The sequence below is a fragment of the Podarcis bocagei genome (genome assembly GCF_964188305.1).
Source record: "Podarcis bocagei genome assembly, chromosome: 7".
NCBI lineage: Eukaryota > Metazoa > Chordata > Lepidosauria > Squamata > Lacertidae > Podarcis > Podarcis bocagei.
In genome coordinates, this window is record NC_138132.1 from 66,676,116 (window position 1) to 66,696,466 (window position 20,351).

The 20,351-nt window shown below is 47.8% G+C and overlaps 1 protein-coding gene across 3 annotated transcripts in view; it reads right to left on the reverse strand.

The window, feature by feature from the left end:
- The window catches only part of ACOT7 (acyl-CoA thioesterase 7), a 69,006-nt gene extending 49,469 nt beyond the window's left edge, over positions 1-19,537 (reverse strand). Inside the window, exons 1-2 of one of the 3 annotated variants that reach the window (XM_081201647.1) lie at positions 19,277-19,537; positions 1,276-1,393 (exon numbers count right to left, since the gene is read on the reverse strand). In XM_081201647.1, coding sequence (XP_081057773.1) covers positions 1,276-1,393; positions 19,277-19,359 — 201 coding nt within the window. In that variant the 5' untranslated portion in view covers positions 19,360-19,537. Of the gene's footprint in view, positions 1-1,275; positions 1,394-3,386; positions 3,488-19,276 lie in introns of those variants that run through there. The other 2 variants (XM_081201648.1, XM_081201649.1) reach the window with 2 other exon arrangements.
- Positions 19,538-20,351: the final 814 nt, after the last annotated feature.

Sequence of the window (20,351 nt, forward strand, 5' to 3'; positions counted from 1 at the left end):
CAGAAGGTTAGTGTCCATTTCAGAACCTGGATTTGTTGTTTCTGTCCTTGCATAAATGAATACCAGACCTTTTTATTATGGATTAGGGCCCAGGTTTGGTCAGTTGGTGGGCGGGGGAGGCAAATGTCTTTCCCCCTCGGCTTTATCTCACAACCACACCCCTCCCCCACTAAAGGTGAGGAAGGAGGAGGGGCATAATGGGCATGGACACTGCTTTTGTTGACCCTGTTCCCCCCCCCCCGCACCTTCACTGGGCTCTGGCAGCAGGTGAGTAAGCAGCACCAGCACGCATGCACAGCCAGCATGGATCCAAAAGTTTGGTGGGGGGGGGGGAGAGCCTCTACAGTGAAAGGTGAAGCCCACATTTCCTCTGGGACGTTCCAAGCCTGCTGCCTCGTTCTTGCGTCCCTCCTGATTGAACAAGGCCAAAATGTTTGGCAGCCCTGCCCCAGGCTTGCTTAGCTCGGAAATAAATTCGTACAGGTGACATGGAACCTAATCCTGCATAGGAGCACAGGGTCCAGACTTTTTCTTAAGCCTGCTTTCTTTCGCCTGATGCATGGCAATGGTTGCACAGCACTTCCCCCACCCGCGGCACTCATGATCATCATTCAAGGTGCCGCATGGCGCCATGGCACACCTGTTGAAAACCACTGGGTTAGGTAGTGGACAAATGTCTCTTGTGATCTTTTCTATTCCATTTCTTTTTTGCTGAAGTTGGAATTTGTATTCCCATGTCATGTATCTTTAAATTTACTTATCTTTTTTACTACTCCTTCGTTATTAAGTTGGAAACTGTTACAGTGGTGCCTCGCAAGACGAAAATAATTCGTTCCGCGAGTCTTTTCGTCTTGCGAAGCACAGTCCGTCGCAACTGCGCCTCTTCAAGCGGCTTTAAGAAAAAAGCGCAAGACGTTTTCGTCTTGCGAAGCAAGCCCATAGGGAAATTCGTCTAGCGAAGCAACGCAAAACTGAAAAACCCTTTCGTCTAGCGAGTTTTTCGTCTTGCGAGGCATTCGTCTTGCGGGGCACCACTGTATATGACAGTTTGAAAAATAAAACAAAAGAAGACAGGAACATTATAAACCTTAACACGCAGAGCAGGCACTTGAATCTACAACGGAAGCACAGGGAGGCAACAAGGCTTTGCTCCTGCAGCTTTGCCCCATTCCACAATTTACTGCTACTAACACTGAAGGCATCACTGAGAAGAGCCTCCTCCACATATCATAGCTGCAAACAGCTTCACTGTTTGAACATGTGCAGAGTACTTACCCCAGACTGAGAGTTGCAGTGCCGAGTGCTGATGATGGCACCTGCCTCCTCAATCATTTTTAATATGGTCCCTCCATGGACATTCCCAGCAATGTTGGCATCATCAGGGCGCATAATCCTACAGAGAGAAAAGAGGATAAAGAGGCAGTCAGCTCTAGTTCAGGCTGAAGAGACAGAACATGTGTCAACAACATGGCCCCTTACAGATGATGTTGGACTGCAGTGTTCAAAATTAGCCAGGGGCCAGGTGCATTTTGCACCTGGCTATCAGCCACTTGCGACCAAGTGAAGAAGCTTGAGCACCAGAATGGCGCCTGACATCTCCACCATCTTGGTGTGCATGCCTGGGTATCATTGGATCTTCACTGTTTTCACACACTAATACCACATCCTGTACAATGCTATCAGTTATATTTTATCTGCACAATCAGAATGAATTTCAGGAACCAAAATGTTTTGTTTGTGCAGCCTGAGCAGGAGCAGTGAAGAACATTAAAATTAATTGTTGCAGCTTGTCTTCACTTACCCCATCCCACTGCCCTGCTCACAGTTGTGAAGAATATAATGTTATTAATGATCTGTGTCACCATTAAGAAAAAGAGGTAGGAATAGGCTGTTATTCCAATGGAGGACAAAACAGAGCCAACCTCCACAGGTAACCCAAATGTGTAGACAGGTTCACAGGTGCAAAGACCAGCAGAAGGCACCTGCTACAGGGATCAGAAAGCTGCATGAGACATTGCCAGTACTTACTACTCCAGTTTTGAACACAATCTTCCTCTCGTTTCTAACCTGGACCACCCTCAAGAGTGAAACCCTATAATCCTATAATATCTAATTGTGGATTAACTTCCTGCCAGATTTAGGGGGGGAAGGATTAGGTCAGGGAAGAACTAGACCAAGCAGCTACTGCTCCCCAATTTGGGTCATTGGTTGAGCCATGGAAAGAGAGAAGGCATAGGTATGTTTCCCCAGAGGTGCTCTGGTAGTCCTTGAATTACTGAAATTCTCAAAGAGTAACAGGAAGAAGTAACAGAAAACTGAATGGTTGAAGCTGCATCTTGAAACATGAGATAAGGACAGGTTCTGAGCCAGGAACAAAAGACACAGCAGCAGCTGTAGGGAACTGTAGGGCAGAATCCATCTCTTACAGGCCAGTCTATCATGATGGCCCTTGGATCTCTCCTCGGGTCAGAACCTCTCTCGTGTCTGATGTTGGGCTGAATTCTGGAGCAAGGCATTTTAGGGCAGGACACTTTTAGCAACAACTGTCTGCTTTCAAGGATAGCAATCTTATATTCTCAATGGCCAAGGTTGGGAGCTGCTGCAAACTGTAAAATTTAATCTCATGATTGAAATGTAAACCATTTTTGCCACAAAACCTTGGTGTGAAGTCAGTTACCAAGCCATAGTTTAGAAGCAAATTAATTGCTCATGCTAAACATAATTAATCTGATTCAGACATCGTGGTAAAGAATGGCCAGGCCGAACTGGATATGTACAAGCAAATCAGCCACACGGTCTGGAAGATCACTAAAGTGATGTTCAGAATGAGCCAAGATGAAGCACACCATTTTCTTCCCAGGAAGAAGTCTCTGAACCAGGAAAAAATCCAGGCAACAGGTTGCCAAGGAGCTTGAAAAGGTGTCAACAACTCCTAGGAATATGAAATATTTTCCCACCTCTGTTGTCCGGCCAGTCACCTTCTATTCTGTAGCTCTTCCTCCTCCCTCATCCCCAACCATGGGAGAGGAAAACCCTTGCAAAAGTCTTTGCTCCCAAAGCCATTCTCCCTCCCCCATTCCACCTGCTGTAATTGCAGCCTAATTGTAATTAGAGCCCCCAATTCACCCTTCCCAACTACCTGTCTTCTTATATATACAGGCTTTAAGTCAAATCCTTTTCAATCATGGCATAATCGGTGATTCATATTCCTCCTTTTGAAGTCCCAGCCACTCTTGCAAGCCAACTAACTGTTCTGCTTTCTCCTATATCTACTGTCTGGCACTGTGCCTGACTGGGACCTAGAGGAGCAACTGATCACAAAGGAGGGTCAATCCACAGATTTCAACCACACAGCACCTACAAAAAAAGTATGAAGGTTGTCATACCAGATAAGCCGACTTTGCATCCCGAGGAGGAGACAGAGAGAGTCCTCATCTCTGTTAGAAAGCACTCTGAACTGGTATTTTCATGGCATTATCTGCACTAGGCTTGGCACACACACACACACACCCGCCTCCCCCCTCAGAGGATTTCCTGCCTTGGTCCCCAGCATAGTTGCAGAATGAGTCATCCTAGACACCCTGAGGTCTCATACAAAAGGGAAAGGAAGAAACCCAGCTACATGACTGACAGTGTTCACGTACAGCAGCCTTAACTCAACTTGGTATCCCCCTCCAGATGTTTCAGAGTACAACTCCTATCAGCCCCACCCACAAAAGTGTTTGTAGCCTAAAACATCTGGAGGGCACCAGCTTGGGAAAGGCTGCTGTAGAGGTGGGTTTTCTAAAACACTGCAACAGTGCTGAGAGATGAACCCATGGAAAAATGCTGCAGGAAGATAAGCAGACCTTTGCCTTCATCAAGCTAGCAGAAGTTCTACTTTGGTCCTCTGCAGGGACAAATTGTTCACATACTTTTAGCAAGAGGACAAAGAGAAATTCCCACCCACAAGTAAGTAAAAGCTTGAACTCCCCTCACCTTAAATTCTTAAGGATCTACATTCTTCAGGTTGCTTGGCGAGGAAGGGGAGGCTAAAAATATTCTTGAAAATAAAAACCATTGCTGCACCAGCTCTAAAATTCTGAGATTCTATGATTAGGAACAGGTACAGCAAAAAGAAGAAAAGGAGGAGATGTTTGTGGGGGGCTGATTGCTCTCCCACTGGGAAGACTGAGAAATGAAGGACAGAGAGTTTTCCTCCCGTCATGATCCAAACTGGCACGCCATCAGCCATCAATTGAAAAAGGAGTGGGAGCAAGGGAGGAGGCCTGAAAGAGGGCCATCAAGAAGTGGTGCAGTTCTTCCCTTCTGATTGGAGAACTTGCTCTCTAGGGCAAAGGTACCCATATGCCATAAGAATGCCTCTTGCAATTGGGAAACTGGCTTGAACAGGTTAAGGGTTCAACAGACTGGACAATTCATAAAACAACACACCTTTTGAGCTCCTCCTTATGCAGGCCATCCAGAGGGGAATGGCATCACACTCTACTTTTACTATTACAATTTTCACCCTACGTAAAGTTGGTATGGGAGCCAGATCTTAAGGAACAATTTGAGGTATCTCAATGGATGAAGATCTGGTCTACCCACCCTTTAAGACTGTCTCTGCCAGCATTGGGGGGTGGGGGTGGGGAGTCTTCCATCAGTAGTATTTTACCCTAGAATGTTTGGCTCACATGTATGTATTTTTCCTATTTTTGATAAAGGTAATGCCGATCCTATATGTAAACAGTAAACTGTATATCTTCTGGTAGCAGCTTGATTAGTCATCACTCAGGGCCGGGAAGACGCTTCATGCTGCACCCTAGATAGCTGATTCAAGAAAGTTATGTTCATTGCTATTTCAGAGATATTGAGATGTAATCTTCCTGTGGCTAGGAAAGACACTGATTCTTCTGATTTCACCTCTGCTTGTGGGTTATTTTTAATCAATATTTGTTTATTTTATTAAATTTATATATGACAATGCAGTCACACAGGCAAATCCCTTCAGAATACAATTTTATTTGACCATATCTATAAACAGGCAATACATTTTTTCTCATCATTGTACAGTATAAGCTGTGTTTTATACCACATTTATAATTTTATTTGTGTCCATTTCATTCACTCCTGATTTTTTTCTTTTGACTTTATTATCAAGAGCTCCTTGAGCTGAACTTACATTATTTTGTTATTATGGTTGTTTCTCTCTCTGTGTGTAACACTGTTCAATATTTTTTAATTAAAAAATGTATCCTGTCAAACTGTATCCAACTAAGCTTTACATGGAATAGGTCCACAGAAATCAATAGATCTAAGTTAGTCATGTCCATTAATTTCAATAGGTCTACTTTTTCAAAAGTTGTAAAACCATGAAGTCGACTTAGCTTAAGTACTGATTAAATTTTGTATTTCCTGTTCTAATAATTGTAATGATTCAAATATAGCTGTGTTATTATTCAAAAACATTTGACCAATCAACTGACAGAATCTTTTTTTGGACATCTTTCCCACAAATAATCCTGGGAACTATAGTTTACCCATCACAGAGCTGCAGTTCCCAAAACCCTTTTTAAAAACTACAGTTCCCTTTTCTTTGAGGCAGCTTGAGGCTAGAGTACTCCCCCAGTCTCAGGCTTTGAGGGAAGGGGAATCTCTACCTATGACTTGCATATGGGACTCCTCCATGGTGGGGTGGGCTCTTCCATTTTACATATGTAAATCTAACACTACAAGATCTATAACCTACCAACCCACAAAGCTGTGGGCAGGTAGTGCCATTCACTTCCTTGGTCTCCCAGGCTAGATACCCAATTCCAAAAAAGATGTGAATACAGTGGTACCCCGCAAGACGAATGCCTCGCAAGACGGAAAACCCGCAAGACGAAAGGGTTTTCTGTTTTGGAGGCGCTTCGCAAGACGAATTTCCCTATGGGCTTGCATCGCAAGACGAAAGCCCATAGGGAAATGCTGGCGGTCAGGAGCAAAGACTTTCGCCCACAGCCGGCCTTCAGAAGAGGACCTCTTCTGAAGGCCGGCGGGGGGCAAAAGTCTTTGCTCCCCCCCGCCTGCCTCCCCCCGCCTGCCCCGGGCGATCTTAAAATGCTGGCGGGCGGGAGCGAAGCGTTCGCTGCCGACCCCCAGCATTTTAAAATCTCCCCGTGTCCTGGGAAGATTTTAAAATGCTGGGGGTCGGGAGCGAAGCGCTGCAGACCCCCAGCATTTTAAAATCTCCCCGTGTCCTGGGAAGATTTTAAAATGCTGGGGGTCGGGAGCGAAGCGCTGCAGACCCCCAGCATTTTAAAATCTCCCCGTGTCCTGGGAAGATTTTAAAATGCTGGGGGTCGGGAGCGAAGCGCTGCAGACCCCCAGCATTTTAAAATCTCCCCGTGTCCTGGGAAGATTTTAAAATGCTGGGGGTCGGGAGCGAAGCGCTGCCGACCCCCAACATTTTAAAACCTCCCCGGGACACGGGGAGATTTTAAAATGCTGGGGGTCAGCAGCGCTTCGCTCCCGACCCCCAGCATTTTAAAACGCTGTTCCGAAGTGGGGAGGGGGGGCGGGGACACCTGGCCCCGCCGCCCCACTTCGGAAAGCTCTTCCGAAGTGGGGAGGGGGGGCGGGAACACCTGGCCCCGCCGCCCCACTTCGGAAAGCTCTTCCGAAGTGGGGCGGGGGGGGCGGAGACACCTGGCCCCGCCGCCCCACTTCGGAAAGCTCTTCCGAAGTGGGGCGGGGGGCGGGAACACCTGGCCCCGCCGCCCCACTTCGGAAAGCTCTTCCGAAGTGGGGCGGGGGGCGGGGACACCTGGCCCCGCCGCCCCACTTCGGAAAGCTCTTCCGAAGTGGGGCGGGGGGGCGGGAACACCTGGCCCCGCCGCCCCACTTCGGAAAGCTGTTCCGAAGTGGGGCGGGGGGCGGGGACACCTGGCCCCGCCGCCCCACTTCGGAAAGCTCTTCCGAAGTGGGGAGGGGGGGCGGGGACACCTGGCCCCGCCGCCCCACTTCGGAAAGCTCTTCCGAAGTGGGGCGGGGGGGGCGGGGACACCTGGCCCCGCCGCCCCACTTCGGAAAGCTCTTCCGAAGTGGGGAGGGGGGGCGGGGACACCTGGCCCCGCCGCCCCACTTCGGAAAGCTCTTCCGAAGTGGGGAGGGGGGGCGGGGACACCTGGCCCCGCCGCCCCACTTCGGAAATCTCTTCCGAAGTGGGGAGGGGGGGCGGGGACACCTGGCCCCGCCGCCCCACTTCGGAAAGCTCTTCCGAAGTGGGGAGGGGGGGCGGGGACACCTGGCCCCGCCGCCCCACTTCGGAAAGCTCTTCCGAAGTGGGGAGGGGGGGCGGGAACACCTGGCCCCGCCGCCCCACTTCGGAAAGCTCTTCCGAAGTGGGGAGGGGGGGCGGGAACACCTGGCCCCGCCGCCCCACTTCGGAAAGCTCTTCCGAAGTGGGGAGGGGGGGCGGGAACACCTGGCCCCGCCGCCCCACTTCGGAAAGCTCTTCCGAAGTGGGGAGGGGGGGCGGGAACACCTGGCCCCGCCGCCCCACTTCGGAAAGCTCTTCCGAAGTGGGGAGGGGGGGCGGGAACACCTGGCCCCGCTGCCCCACTTCGGAAAGCTGTTCCGAAGTGGGGCGGGGGGGCGGGGACACCTGCCCCATCCGCCCCACTTCGGAAAGCTGTTCCGAAGTGGGGCGGGGGGCGGGAACACCTTCTGAAGGCGGGCAGGGGGCGAAAGTCTTTGTCCCCCCTGCCTGCCTTCCCAGGGGCTTTTAAATCGCCCCGGACAGCGGAGAAGTCCTCCGCTGTCCGGAGCGATTTTAAAATGCCGCCCGCCAGCATTTTAAGATAGCCCCGCACAGCGGAGAAGTCCTCCGCTGTCCCAGGGTTTTTTAAAATGCTGGGGGTGGGAAGAAAAGCCCTTGTCCCCCCCCCCCAGCCTTCAGAAGAGGTCCGGGGACAGACTGTCCCCGGACCTGGTCTGAAGTCGGTTTCCCTAGGAACGCATTAATTGATTTTCAATGCATTCCTATGGGAAACCGTGCATCGCAAGACGAAAAAACCGCAAGACGAAGAGAATTGCGGAACGAATTAATTTCGTCTTGCGAGGCACCACTGTATTTCCCTAAAGACCACCTGATGAATGTGCATCTAAGATGCAAGTTCTAACTGGCTAGCCCAAGGCCAACCCACTACCCAAGACAGCACCCAGCCTTACTCCCAGACCAGGGCAGCTTAAATTGCAGGATACTCACATCTGATCACTTACCTCCCGAGATTCGCATTCAGCTGCAAGAGCTTTGCTCCCACCTCCCGCCACATCTTCAGCATGGCTGCTCTAAAACTTTTAACCGCTCAGGTACTGAAAGTGGTGCCCAGGTGATGTCTCTGCTCCCTTCACACACATAACTATATTGCTCTTTATATAGTGTCTGGAAATTTCCTACACAAACATTGTCAGTGCCACAAGCCATGAATTTAGAGAACAAACTGATCTTGTGCTATTGACAGAAGAACATACACACACAAAAAGAATTCCTCTGAATCCAGACAACAACAGACTCTAAAAACAACCATCAAACAGGCTTGACATCCCCCTAGGAAACAGGAGATGGTTGACAATTCATATGGCTGGTCTCCCTGGTTCAGGGAACTGCTTTAACATCTAACCAGAAGCTCTGGAGAAATAAATCTTCAACAGCAAACTGTTTAGCAAGTGGAAGAATCATGTACCTCCCTTTAATTGGAAGCCAACTACCAATTAAAATACTATTATCAGATGACTTAGCCTATTGCTTCAGTTGCTAAAGCAGGTTTTCAGGTAACTTACAATACAAAAATGGGAGGCAGAATCTCCTTGCCTCAAAAAGGATGCTGCAGAGCTGGGAAAGGTTTGAAAAAGGGCAACCAGAATGATCACAAGGATGGATCACAGCACTTGGAGCTTTCCAGTTTGGATAAAAACCAAGAAAGAGGAGAACATGGTGGAAGTGCATAAAATTACACAACTTGTGGGAAAAGGGAATAGAGAAACGTTTGTCTCCCTCCTTCACAATACTAAAACTCAGGGCCTTTCAACGAAGCTGACTGTTGGAAGTTTCAGAATAGACAAAAGAAAGTGCATCTTCACACACCACACAACAGAATTCGCTTCATGGAGGATAAGGCTATCAATGGCTACTAGCCACTATGGCAAAGTTCCAGTGTCAGAAATCAGCCATGTGCCTGGCGTGTGTCCCCCCCCCCCCGAATAACACAGGTCAATTGTGAGAACATGGAGATCTCTGGATGCCAGGTTGGTGACTGGGAAAAGCAAAATGTCACTTACAGAAACATCTGAAATATTTTCCTGGAAGCTTGAATTAGTTTTATTCTGGATTGTTTTATTTGATGTTTTAATGTGATAGAAAGCAGTATAGAAATTATCATCATCATCATTATTCTATTATTACTATTATTATTATTATTTTCCCAGTAGTGATGTATGGGAGGGAGAGCTGGGCCATAAAGAAGGCTGATCGCCGAAGAATTGATGCTTTTGAATTATGGTGCTGGAGGAGACTCTTGAGAGTCCCATGGACTGCAAGAAGATCAAACCTATCCATTCTGAAGGAAATCAGCCCTGAGTGCACACTGGAAGGACAGATCCTGAAGCTGAGACTCCAATACTTTGGCCACCTCATGAGAAGAGAAGACTCCCTGGAAAAGACCCGATGCTGGGAAAGATTGAGAGCACAAGAAGAAGGGGACTACAGAAGACGAGATGGTTGGACAGTGTTCTTGAAGCTACCAGCATGAGTCTGACCAAACTGCAGGAGGAAGTGGAAGACAGGAGTGCCTGAAGTGCTCTGGTTCATGGGGTCACGAAGAGTCGGACACGACTAAACGACTAAACAACAACAACTGGGGGGAATGGTGCCTAGACATTCCATTGTGGTGACTGTAACCCAGGTTCAATGTGCCATTTGGTGATTAGATTATATATCTGAGTTTCTAACACTGCTATGTCCTCTCTCCACTGTCAGAAGCAATATGCCTCTGAACACTAGCCGTTGGGAATCTCATGTGGGAAGAGAGCTTCTCAATGGGGCATCTGTTTGGACTCTGTGAGAACAGGATGCTGGGCTAGATGGGTCTTTCGCCTGATTCCGCTACAGGGCTCTTGCATTCTAAAATGGTGACGTAAAGTTCAACTCCTTCTGTGAGCCAAAGAAGACATACTAAAACGTAGGCTGAAGAGAAAAGCGGAATGCTGCTAGATAGCAGGTAATGAGTACAGTGCCTATTCCTATAAGGAGCTTTACAGGATGTGGGACAATGGAGAAAGGGGTCAAAAAATATGGAAGAAGGTGGAATTAAGGGAACGTGTAGGCTGGCCAGTGATAAGTTACAGTCGGGGAGGTGGAGTGAAAAATATAGAAAAAGGGAGAACTGCTGAGCCATGAACAAACAAAATCAGAGGAATGAAGTATCTATCTAATGAAGGACGCTTGGTACCATTAATTAGTTGTTATTGGGTTCATTATGTGGCTTCAAATACCCACATGCATGAGTCATCACCTAGGACACGGGTTTCACCTCATTGCTGGGTTCACCATCAGCATTAGGTCATGAAATATGGGAGGTGCAGGAGGGAGGTGTCTGAGAAGGAAATATTCAAGTTAAGCAAGCTCATGAAACTGTTAAATGAAAGTCCAGGGAGGGAAAGCCACAAAAGAAGCACTGTAAACATTCTCTCTCAGACCACAATCCTAGGCACACTGATAAAGGCGCAAGTGGCACTGAACTAAATGGACAGCAGATTTCCAGATTGATGTGTGCAGGATCGGACTGCCAGGAGCCACCTTGGCCTGCAATATAGAAATCTTCCTATTTTCCCCCGTCCCAATAAGAGAGCCTCCCCCAAAGCCACTCTGTCCGGGAGGTTCCAGAGAAGGAAGGGTTTTGCCAATCCACCCATCCCCAAACCTGAAAGGATCCAGAATCTGAGATGAGGAAGAAATCCTGCCTTTAAAATGCTATTTTAAAGAGTTTCAAGCCACCATTGGGAAATGGGGGAGGGGGGAAAAGCAAGGAGAAGTGGAAGAGAAGAATCCATGAAACTACATAAACAGCTGTCAATATAAGACAAGCATTGTGCTTTCCATAACCCTGACACCCAACCATATAGAAATCTGCTCCTAGCATTCAGCAAGACAGTAAAGATGCAAAAGCAGAGGAAGACTGAGAGCTCATTCACTTGAATGAGTTCCACCACAACCAGTACTTTTTCTGTTTGAAAAGGCCATATCCAAAATAAAAATGTGAAACAAACAAACAGACAGCATAGCTTGACAATTAACTAATCCTCACTTGCCTAGAAGTAGAAACATTTTATGGAAAAGTGGCTCAGAAAAACAAATCCAAGCACCCTGTGGCAAAGCCATTTCCGACTATGGGGAGGAGAGGGGGTTGCGGTCTAGCCCCTCCCCCCCCAACCGCGGGGGCTAACCTTGGCCCCCGCGAGAGTTGGGGGAATCCCTGGGCGTGCTCGCGACCCTGCCCGCCTATCGGCGGGCCGGGGGGAGGCGTGGCTTAAGGTATTTTAAGCCGGGCACGCCCAGGGTCCGCCCTCTTCACTCCCGACTAGCTGAGAGGTTTTCCCATCCCACCCACCCTTAGACGCTTAGGTAGCCGTAGGTAGTCATGACCTTGCTATGGACTTCGGTTGGTCGCCGCAAGGGGCCTGGTAGGAATTTTTCCAAGTTGGCGATCTTCCGCCAGTTGGTTTTTTCGCCTACCTCGTAGCAAAACGTCACAACTTTCCCGGTATTGGCGGTTAGGCATTGGCTGGGGTTCAATTGTTATGCAAATGGATGGGGGGGGGAGGAACGCCATCACCTTCCCCCAGGAAATGGGGTAGTCCGGTACAGGACTCCGAGGGGCGTTGTCTTGTCCGAAACCTACCTAGGTAAGGGCCCCCGGCACGCCCCAAGCGGTGACACCCGTGGGATCCTAGTTGGCGTACTCCAACGGGGGCCTCCCACGGTTAGTGTTAACCCTTCCCGGACATCATGCCGGGTAGCGGATAGGAGCCAATGCCTAGGGCCAATACCTTCAATTCTCTAATCAATAAAGTTGTGGCCATTTCATGCCCATTAAACTTAAACATCGTGTCCTGTGTCTTTCTTTCTGGGGGAGGGGTTTTGACACGCAAACAAATAAATGGGAAGCAGTTGTAGCAGTTTAGTGGCAGAGCATCTTCTTTACATGAAACCCTAGAGAGCCACTGCCAGTCAATGTAGGTAACAGTGAACTAAGCAGGCCAAAGGTTTGACGATTACTTCTTGCGTGCAATTAACTTGCAAAACTGCAGACTTGCGCAGCTGAAATTCCACAATTTAACTGCACACAAGGTAGAGAACTTAAAACCTCCTGTAGAGCAGGGCTTTCCTGGTGGGGAAAGAGCTGATAAGCTCTCAGACTCGCTTACAGAGCTCACAAAATCTTGCAGGAACTTGAACAGTCCCGTGAGATCTCGTGAGAGCATCCCAGAGCCTGGTAAGCAAGTCAGTTTTGCTTGGAAGGTAAGGATGGCTGTGCAGGGACGTATCTTGTATATATGGTAGGCACCATTTCCAAAACATAACCCCCACGCAAGACATGGTCATGCTGCATAAGGCAGCTTCCTTTAAAAAAACAGCAGCCTGCCTCCAGCTCTTGAACATTTCCCAAAAATGTCCTGTAGAGGGCAGAGCCTGCTCACCTTCTGCCAGACAACACTACAATAGGCACTTGGTCCAGGGTGACCTTCTCTACAGACTCTACAGAACAAATTACAACAGCTTGCAGGATTAGAAGAGGCAACCTGTTTGTTTGTTTTCATTTTGGCTACTTATTCCACACCTGAACCTTTAAGAAGGCAGTTTCCCCACATACATATTCGGAGCAACCAACTTGGTCAGACCCTGCTTACAAAAAAGAAATCCAAGCCAACAATTTTTTGTCCTACTGAAGGATGCCAAGTAACACTATTTCTGCACTCACCCAATCTCTGCTTTTGAACAGTCAAAAAAAAGAATTAGATCAACTCACCAGTGGCTTACATGGTTCTCCCCCTCCTAATTTAATACCCACAGCAACCCTATGAGGTAGGTTAGGCTGAGAGGCAGTGACTGGCCAAGGTCACCCAGCGAGCTTCATGGGCAAGTGGGGATTTCAACCCTGGTCTCCCAGGTCCTAGTCCAACATACTAACCACTACACCACACTGGCTCTTTATCAGAATAAATATATTGTCCCCGCCCTAGGCATTTAATCTGTGTAAGCTTTAAGATGTTTCCACTCTGCGTCCTGTGTTAAGCTGAATCTAAACTTCTATTGTTAGCAAACGTTAAATTGCATTACTGTACGTATTGTTGGAGGAGACTATTGAGAGTCCCATGGACTGCAAGAAGATCAAACTTATCTATTCTGAAGGAAATCAGCCCTGAGTGCTCACTGGAAAGACAGATCCTGAAGCTGAGGCTCCAATACTTTGGCCACCTCATGAGAAGAGAAGACTCCCTGGAAAAGACCTGATGTTGGGAAAGATTGAGAGCACAAGAAGAAGGGGACTATAGAAGACGAGATGGTTGGACAGTGTTCTCGAAGCTACCAACATGAGCGGGAGGCAGTGGAAGACAGGAGTGCCTGGCGTGCTCTGGTCCATGGGGTCACGAAGAGTCAGACACAACTAAACAACAACAATTGTTGGGAAGCGCCCTGAGCAACAAACATTTAGGCCAATCCAGTGCAGAGATAAGACAAAAAGTCAAAACACCACAGACACCTGGATTTTTTAAAGGCACAATCATTTGCATTTTACTGATGGATAACTGAGTGTCCACACATAACATAGGAGCAAATGTGGATTTTCTATATAGTCACCAAGGATCTGCAGCTAATCTCGGCTCTCTCTGATATGCATACCTGTTCTATATGTCTTCGTTGCATTCACACTTTCTCATTTTTTCAGAAGACATTTACAGATTAAAACTGAAGGCACCTGCTGAATCTCTTTGGGCAGAGTGTGCCACAAGTCTGGGCCAATGACATCAAAGTTACTTGTTTTTTGTCAAATGAGCCTTGCCAACTCAGGGAACAACCAAGAATGCTCCTGCAAATGATATAAGGGTTCAGGCACTCCCTGAGGTACCCTGGACCTAGGATGTTCAGGGCTTTATCAATTTTACAAGAACCTTGAACCTGGCTCTGTAGTAGATGGGAAGGCAGGCCTGATGCTTCAACAATGGTGTCCCATGTTCTCATCCAGATGCCCCCATCTGCAACCTGGCCACCACATTCTCTACCAGTTGGAGCTTCTGAACTAGGACCAAGGGCAGCCCCACAAAGAATTCATTGCAGTATTTCAGCCTCAAGGTAACCAACACATGTACTGCAGTGGTCAGGCTATGAACTGGGCTGGTGGCTTTGACAAGGCTATGCAACTGCGTTGCCCTTGAGAAAGTCAGGATTTAAAGCCAGATTGTTCAAACCCAGCTGTCCACTCTGTTTCTGTTTATTGGAATACCACAGTGTCAAAGCAGATTTTACCATCAAACCAACAGCTGAATTTAACTGCAAATATAGTGATTTGCAAAGGGATGCCAGAGGTAGAGAGGACTGGGCTTGGTCAGGAAATGGTATGTTTAAAACAAAAAAGCCATAGTAAAAATAAAGAAATAATAAAGAAGCTTCTAGAGGATATAAATTAAAACGCCAACAGCCCAAGGGAGATGTTTATGAATGCAATGCCCAATGCACTTATTTTAAACTTAGTCTGCAAATGCACATAGCTGAGTGAAAACCCAGCAAGTCAGCACAACTGAGAAGAACAGATATACAGAGAGCAGCAAACTTCTCTCCTAGATCTCTTAAGTGCCTTTGGTGTAAACCCCACCCCAGAGAGTAAGGAGATTAGAAAATCTCATGAGTGGCAGCAGCCTGGTTAGCGTAATTATTCTCCTATGCCTACTGCTAATATGACACCAAGGGAAGGTGAAAACTGGAGCCCTTTAAGTGATTCCCCGGTGTAGGTTCCATTGATCAGAGCACAAATATTGCATTGAGAGGATACACAAAGACAATAGTTTGAATCCAGTAGGAGAAATGTAACTTTGCAGCCGCCACAACTTGCTAATGGCACAGCAGCTCAATAAAAGCTGACCATCACACTGTAAATTCAGCAGGCCTGACTTTCTCCATTTTCAGGAGAGCTCAGGATGGTAGTAGAGAGATACTAAACTACAGTACATCACAAACCTGCATAGCATCAATTTGTAGATTAACACTTAGGAACGTGTGTGTTTCTTTAACCCAACCCTGAAGAAATAGGTTAGTCCCCACCCAGAGCAAACACAATTTATGCCTCCAGGTCATAAAATACTGAGTAAAATATTTACCATCTAAGTGACAATAAGCACTGTTCAAGCAGCAATACCCAGGCTACATTCACACCATGCACTATGATAGCACTTTAATAAGTCATAGAGACATGTATTTTTTTAAGATGTTGAGAGTTGTTAGGAGGACCCTATTCCCCTCTGAGAGATATAGTTCCGTGAGTTCCCTGAGAAGAGGAAGTGATTGTGAAATCACATTGAGAACCATAGGTCTTTGAGGAGAATAGGGGCTCCTAACAACTTTCATCATCCTTAATGAAATACAGCTCCCATAACATTTTTTTTGGGGGGGAGAGGACCATAACTATTTAAAGTGGCATCATAGTGATTTAAATGTATGGTGTGAATGTGGCTAGAGAAGTGAGGCTCAGGGGGATTGCGGGGGAGACAAAATAATAATTAAATTACCTGTTTGATTAGACTGTCTACAATAACCCTCCCCACTCACTGAAAGATTCTCCAGCAAAGGTAATGAACCACAAGCTAACACAAATAAAATGGGGAATACAGAAACAGCATTAAAACCCACAACCATTAAAAGCAAATAAGAAGAGCAAAATCTTTCCCAGTAAGCTGAAAACCAACAGCAAAGGCCCTGGCAACCAAATAAGGAGAGGGAGTTGTAGAGAGGAACCTCCATAAACCCCCCCCCTCCTTATGGCCTCCACTACACCTGATGGTGAGCCAGTAATTGGGCAGGTGGTCCACCAAGCCTCCACTTCCCGGAGCCTCTTTAATTTAAAAAAATTTAGGGTACAACCAACACTTTTGAATTGACCTATAAACGGTTTGAGCATCCACTGCGCAATTTTCGAAGGAGATGTGAGCCTCAGTACCAGCACTAGGCAACAGCCTTGCTGTTGCATTATAAACCAACTGAAGTTTCCAGATAGCCTTCAGAGGTAGTGTATTACGGTAATGTGATCTGCAGGTTATCAAGATGTGGATGACTGTGGACAAGTTCCTTCCCTGCAGTTGACACACCAGGTGAAATAAACAAGAAGGGGCTGCAAGCCATACAAAGTACCTGAGCATCCACCACTGAGGGCTGGATCTAACAGCAGCTCCTAAACATCTGATCTTAGTGGGTGAACAATCCCAGAAATAAATTGGGCAACAGATCTTTCCCCTAGACCCCACAAACAATACCTTGGTCTTAGCTTAACTCCCATCCAGCACACTTGGATGGAACAAAAGCTGCATTACATCAAGCCAGACTCCTTGCACTGAGACATGGGCTCTCTAGAGTTTACGAAAAGCCTGATAGATCAGGCCAGTGGTCCATCTAGTCCAGCATCTTTTCCTCACAGTGGCCAACCAGACGCATGTAGGAAACCCGCAAGCAGGATCCAAACACAAGGGCATTCTCTCCTCCTATGGTTTCCAGCAACTGGCTATGCTGAGAGGCAATGACTGGCCCAAGGTTACTCAGTGAGCTTCATCATGGCTCAGTGGGGAGCTGAACCCTGGTGTCCCAGGTCCTAGTAGTCCAATACTCTAACTACTACACCACACTGCCTCTCTGTTCTTCTCCTGCCAACCCCTATCAGGCTCAGGTGTTTACATAATTTACACAATAATAACTTTTTTGAACTGATTTATAATGTTGGCACTTTAGAGTGAATTCTGAAATGTGGCATATACTAGCATCTTAGAAGTCCCACGCAAAGTGTTAGCATTCATTGCATACTAATGCTAAATGTCCATAGTGGCAAAATATTTTTCTATTTCTGGATGTTCACAAAAGTAATCTGGGATTGTCAGCATTCATAGGGACAACTGACTTTACCATGCCAACAACTTAACCCCTATATCCCGCCACCAGTCTTCTGCCCCATTTACTTCCAATTTGATCTCCATGAACCCTTTCCTCTTCCAACACTGATAGATAGCAAGAGAGGGTGGATGAATAAGGATGTACCCTCTGAACAGCCACACCTTGAAGACAAGACAACCTTTGAGCATACAAGTGCCACTTCCCTCACTACATATATTAACAGCAATCTAAGTGGGTTCACTCTCAAAGCAGCAGAACTTTGACTGGCATAGTACCAGTGCCATGGAGTGCCCTTCCCAGAGACACTCCCCAAACTTCCTTGTAGTGCTGTAATGTCAGGTGGAAATGAAAACATAAGAATAAGTTGGACATGTGGATTAGGCCAAACAGAGCCCACTGAGTCCAGTATTCTGGTCTCACAGTGGCCAACCAGATGCTCCAGAAGCCCACAAGCTTGAGTCTAGCAGGAGCCTCTCCACACAATTCCCAGCAGTTGGCATTCAGAGCTACACTGCCTCCAAGCCCAGATGTTTTAATCTAGCCACCATATGTAGTAGCCATTGATAGACTCACAAGAACCTAAGAAGAGCCTACTGGATCAGATCAGCAGATTATCTAGGCAGCAATGTTTCTGAATACAGTGGTACCTCGCAAGACGAATGCCTCGCAAGACAAAAAACTCGCTAGACGAAAGGTTTTTTCGTCCGCGATTTGCCTCGCAAGACGAATTTCCCTATGGGCTTGCATCGCAAGACGAAAACGTCTTGCGACTTTGTTAAGCCGTTTAAACCGTGCTTCGCAAGACGAAAAATTCGCTAGACGGCAAAACTTGCGGAACGAATTAATTTCGTCTTGCGAGGCACCACTGTACCAGTTGCTAGAAACCACAGGAGGGGAGAATGCTTTTGTGCTTGGGTCCTGCTAGTGAGTTTCCCACATGCATCTGGCTGGCCACTGTGAGAACAGGACAGTGGACTAGGTGGCCACCTCTGGCCTGATCCAGCAGGCTCTTTTTATGTTCTATTTGCAGAGTGGCCACTCAATTGCCCCAGCAGGAAGCTCACAAACAGGATTTGACTGCACAGCAATACTCTCCCAGTTTGTGATTCCCAGCAGCTGCTATTCAGTCACATTGCTTCAGACAGTGGAGGTAAAACCCAACAATCATGTCTAGTCATCATGGATAGCCTTCTCCTCCATGAATCTGTCGAAATCCCCTTTAATGCTCTTCAAGCTGGTCGCCAACATATCTGTTCTTCAAGGCCTCACTGGCTGAAGTGAAACTGAGGGTTGCAGCCAACAAACTTCCACTTAGCATAGATCCATTGAAATTAATGACTCTAAGTCATGTCCATTAACCTCAATGAGTCTGCTCCAAGTAGGATTAGCATCAAACACAACCCCGAACCTGCTCTTGGCCTTAAGCAACTTGTGGGTCGGTTGTTCCTGTTGATTTTGGTCCTGCTGATTTCTTCTCTCTCAAGCAGAGGTGATGCTCTATTTCAGCTCCTTTCGTGTTTTAGGGTATTACATCATTTTAACGGGGCAAATCGAAAATAAGCCCAACTCGGGGTGCGCTCACTGAAATTAATGGGGACAGGGCCAATTGAGGCCCATAAACACCCATGTTTCTACACTGAGTAACGCTTAGCTGGGTACGACCCAATATAGCATATCACTAAGCCGTATTTGTGGTGTCAATTGGCTAAAAAGGGTGGGGAGGTGAAGTTTAGAAACAGATGTACTGAGCACCCCCTGATGAGGGAAGCGGCCTTCTGCACATACCCAGAGGCCCTCTCCCTCCCCCAATTTAGGCTCATAAACGTCCATGGGTCTACTCTGAGTAAGGCTTAGATGGGTACAGTCCAATATCGCATCTCACTAGAAGGTATCTGTGGTGTGTCATCTGGCAGAAATGGTGGGGATCTAATGGTGGTATTGAGTCCTCCTTTCCCCAGGCCCTCTGCACATGCCCAGAGGCGCCCTCTCCCCCACCCGCCCTTTTATTCTCTCTACACCTTCCACAGAAAAGCCCCCCCCCCGGGGGGGGAGGCGGCGTTTTCCTGACAGGACGAGCCCAGTCGCTCTTGGCGGCAGTACCTGCTGATCTGGATGGCGGCCGGGCCGGAGACTGGCGAGGCGGCGGCGGCTTCCCCGCTGGCGGGGCCCCTGGCGAGCTGCATGAGGGAAGCAAGGATGGCGGGAGAGACAACAGGAACCGCAGCAAGAAAAACCGGCCGGCCGACTCAATGACTGACAGGCGGACCGAGGGAAGGCAACGGAGGGGCGGTGCCTCCCGAAGTAGGACACGCCTTCCCACGCCGCCATTGGCTCTCCGCTCCGGGCACCTCTTCTCTGCCCGCCGCCCGCCCGCCCCCAACTCCCTCCTCATTGGCCAAGCTCTCGCCTCATTTCAAACCGCCGAGCGACCACCTCCCTTGCCCACGTGACGGCAACAAAAGAGCAAAAGGAGGGGGAAGAGGGAGAGGTCGCGGTCTCTAGGGAAGTCGACGGTCGCTTCTTCCGGCTCCGAACGGAACACGCGAGGAGAAGCGTTGCCAAGCGACGGAGGCGCCATAGAGGTGCGCAGGGGTAGAGTGCTCCCCTAAAAGAAACTCTGGCGTGATTAAGCGGCTAATGCCCTGTGCATAATATAAGGTGTGATAGCATCGCCATTACAATTATTTTGTGTTTTTATTATTTATTGTATTTTCAAGTGCTATATGATTTATTGAGTGTGCAGTTAAAAACCATAATTTATAAGATTATGAATTTTTCATGTTTCTCAATTATTTATATTATATTTATTTAAGTTATTAATTAAAAGCCAAAGGCATGGCAGAAAATAAATGTTTCTCTGTAGCACCTAAAGCTGTGGTGCCAGATGAGCCTCCTGAGGGAGAGCATTTCAGGAGTAGGGAGCCACCACTAAAAAGTCCCTGTTCAAATATTGCCACCCCTTGGACCTCCAAAGGAAGACTTCAGATGACAATTGCAGGGTCTGGGTTGGGGAGAGCTGGTCCTTGAGGTATTGATGTGAGGTCCTAAGAGTTTAGGGGTCAAAACCACATTGAATTAGGCCTGGAAACTCATTGGCAGCCAATGCAGTCAGGCCAGGACTAGTGCTACGTCTGGCCTAAAACTGACATGCCCTAGGGCAGTGTTTCCCAACCGG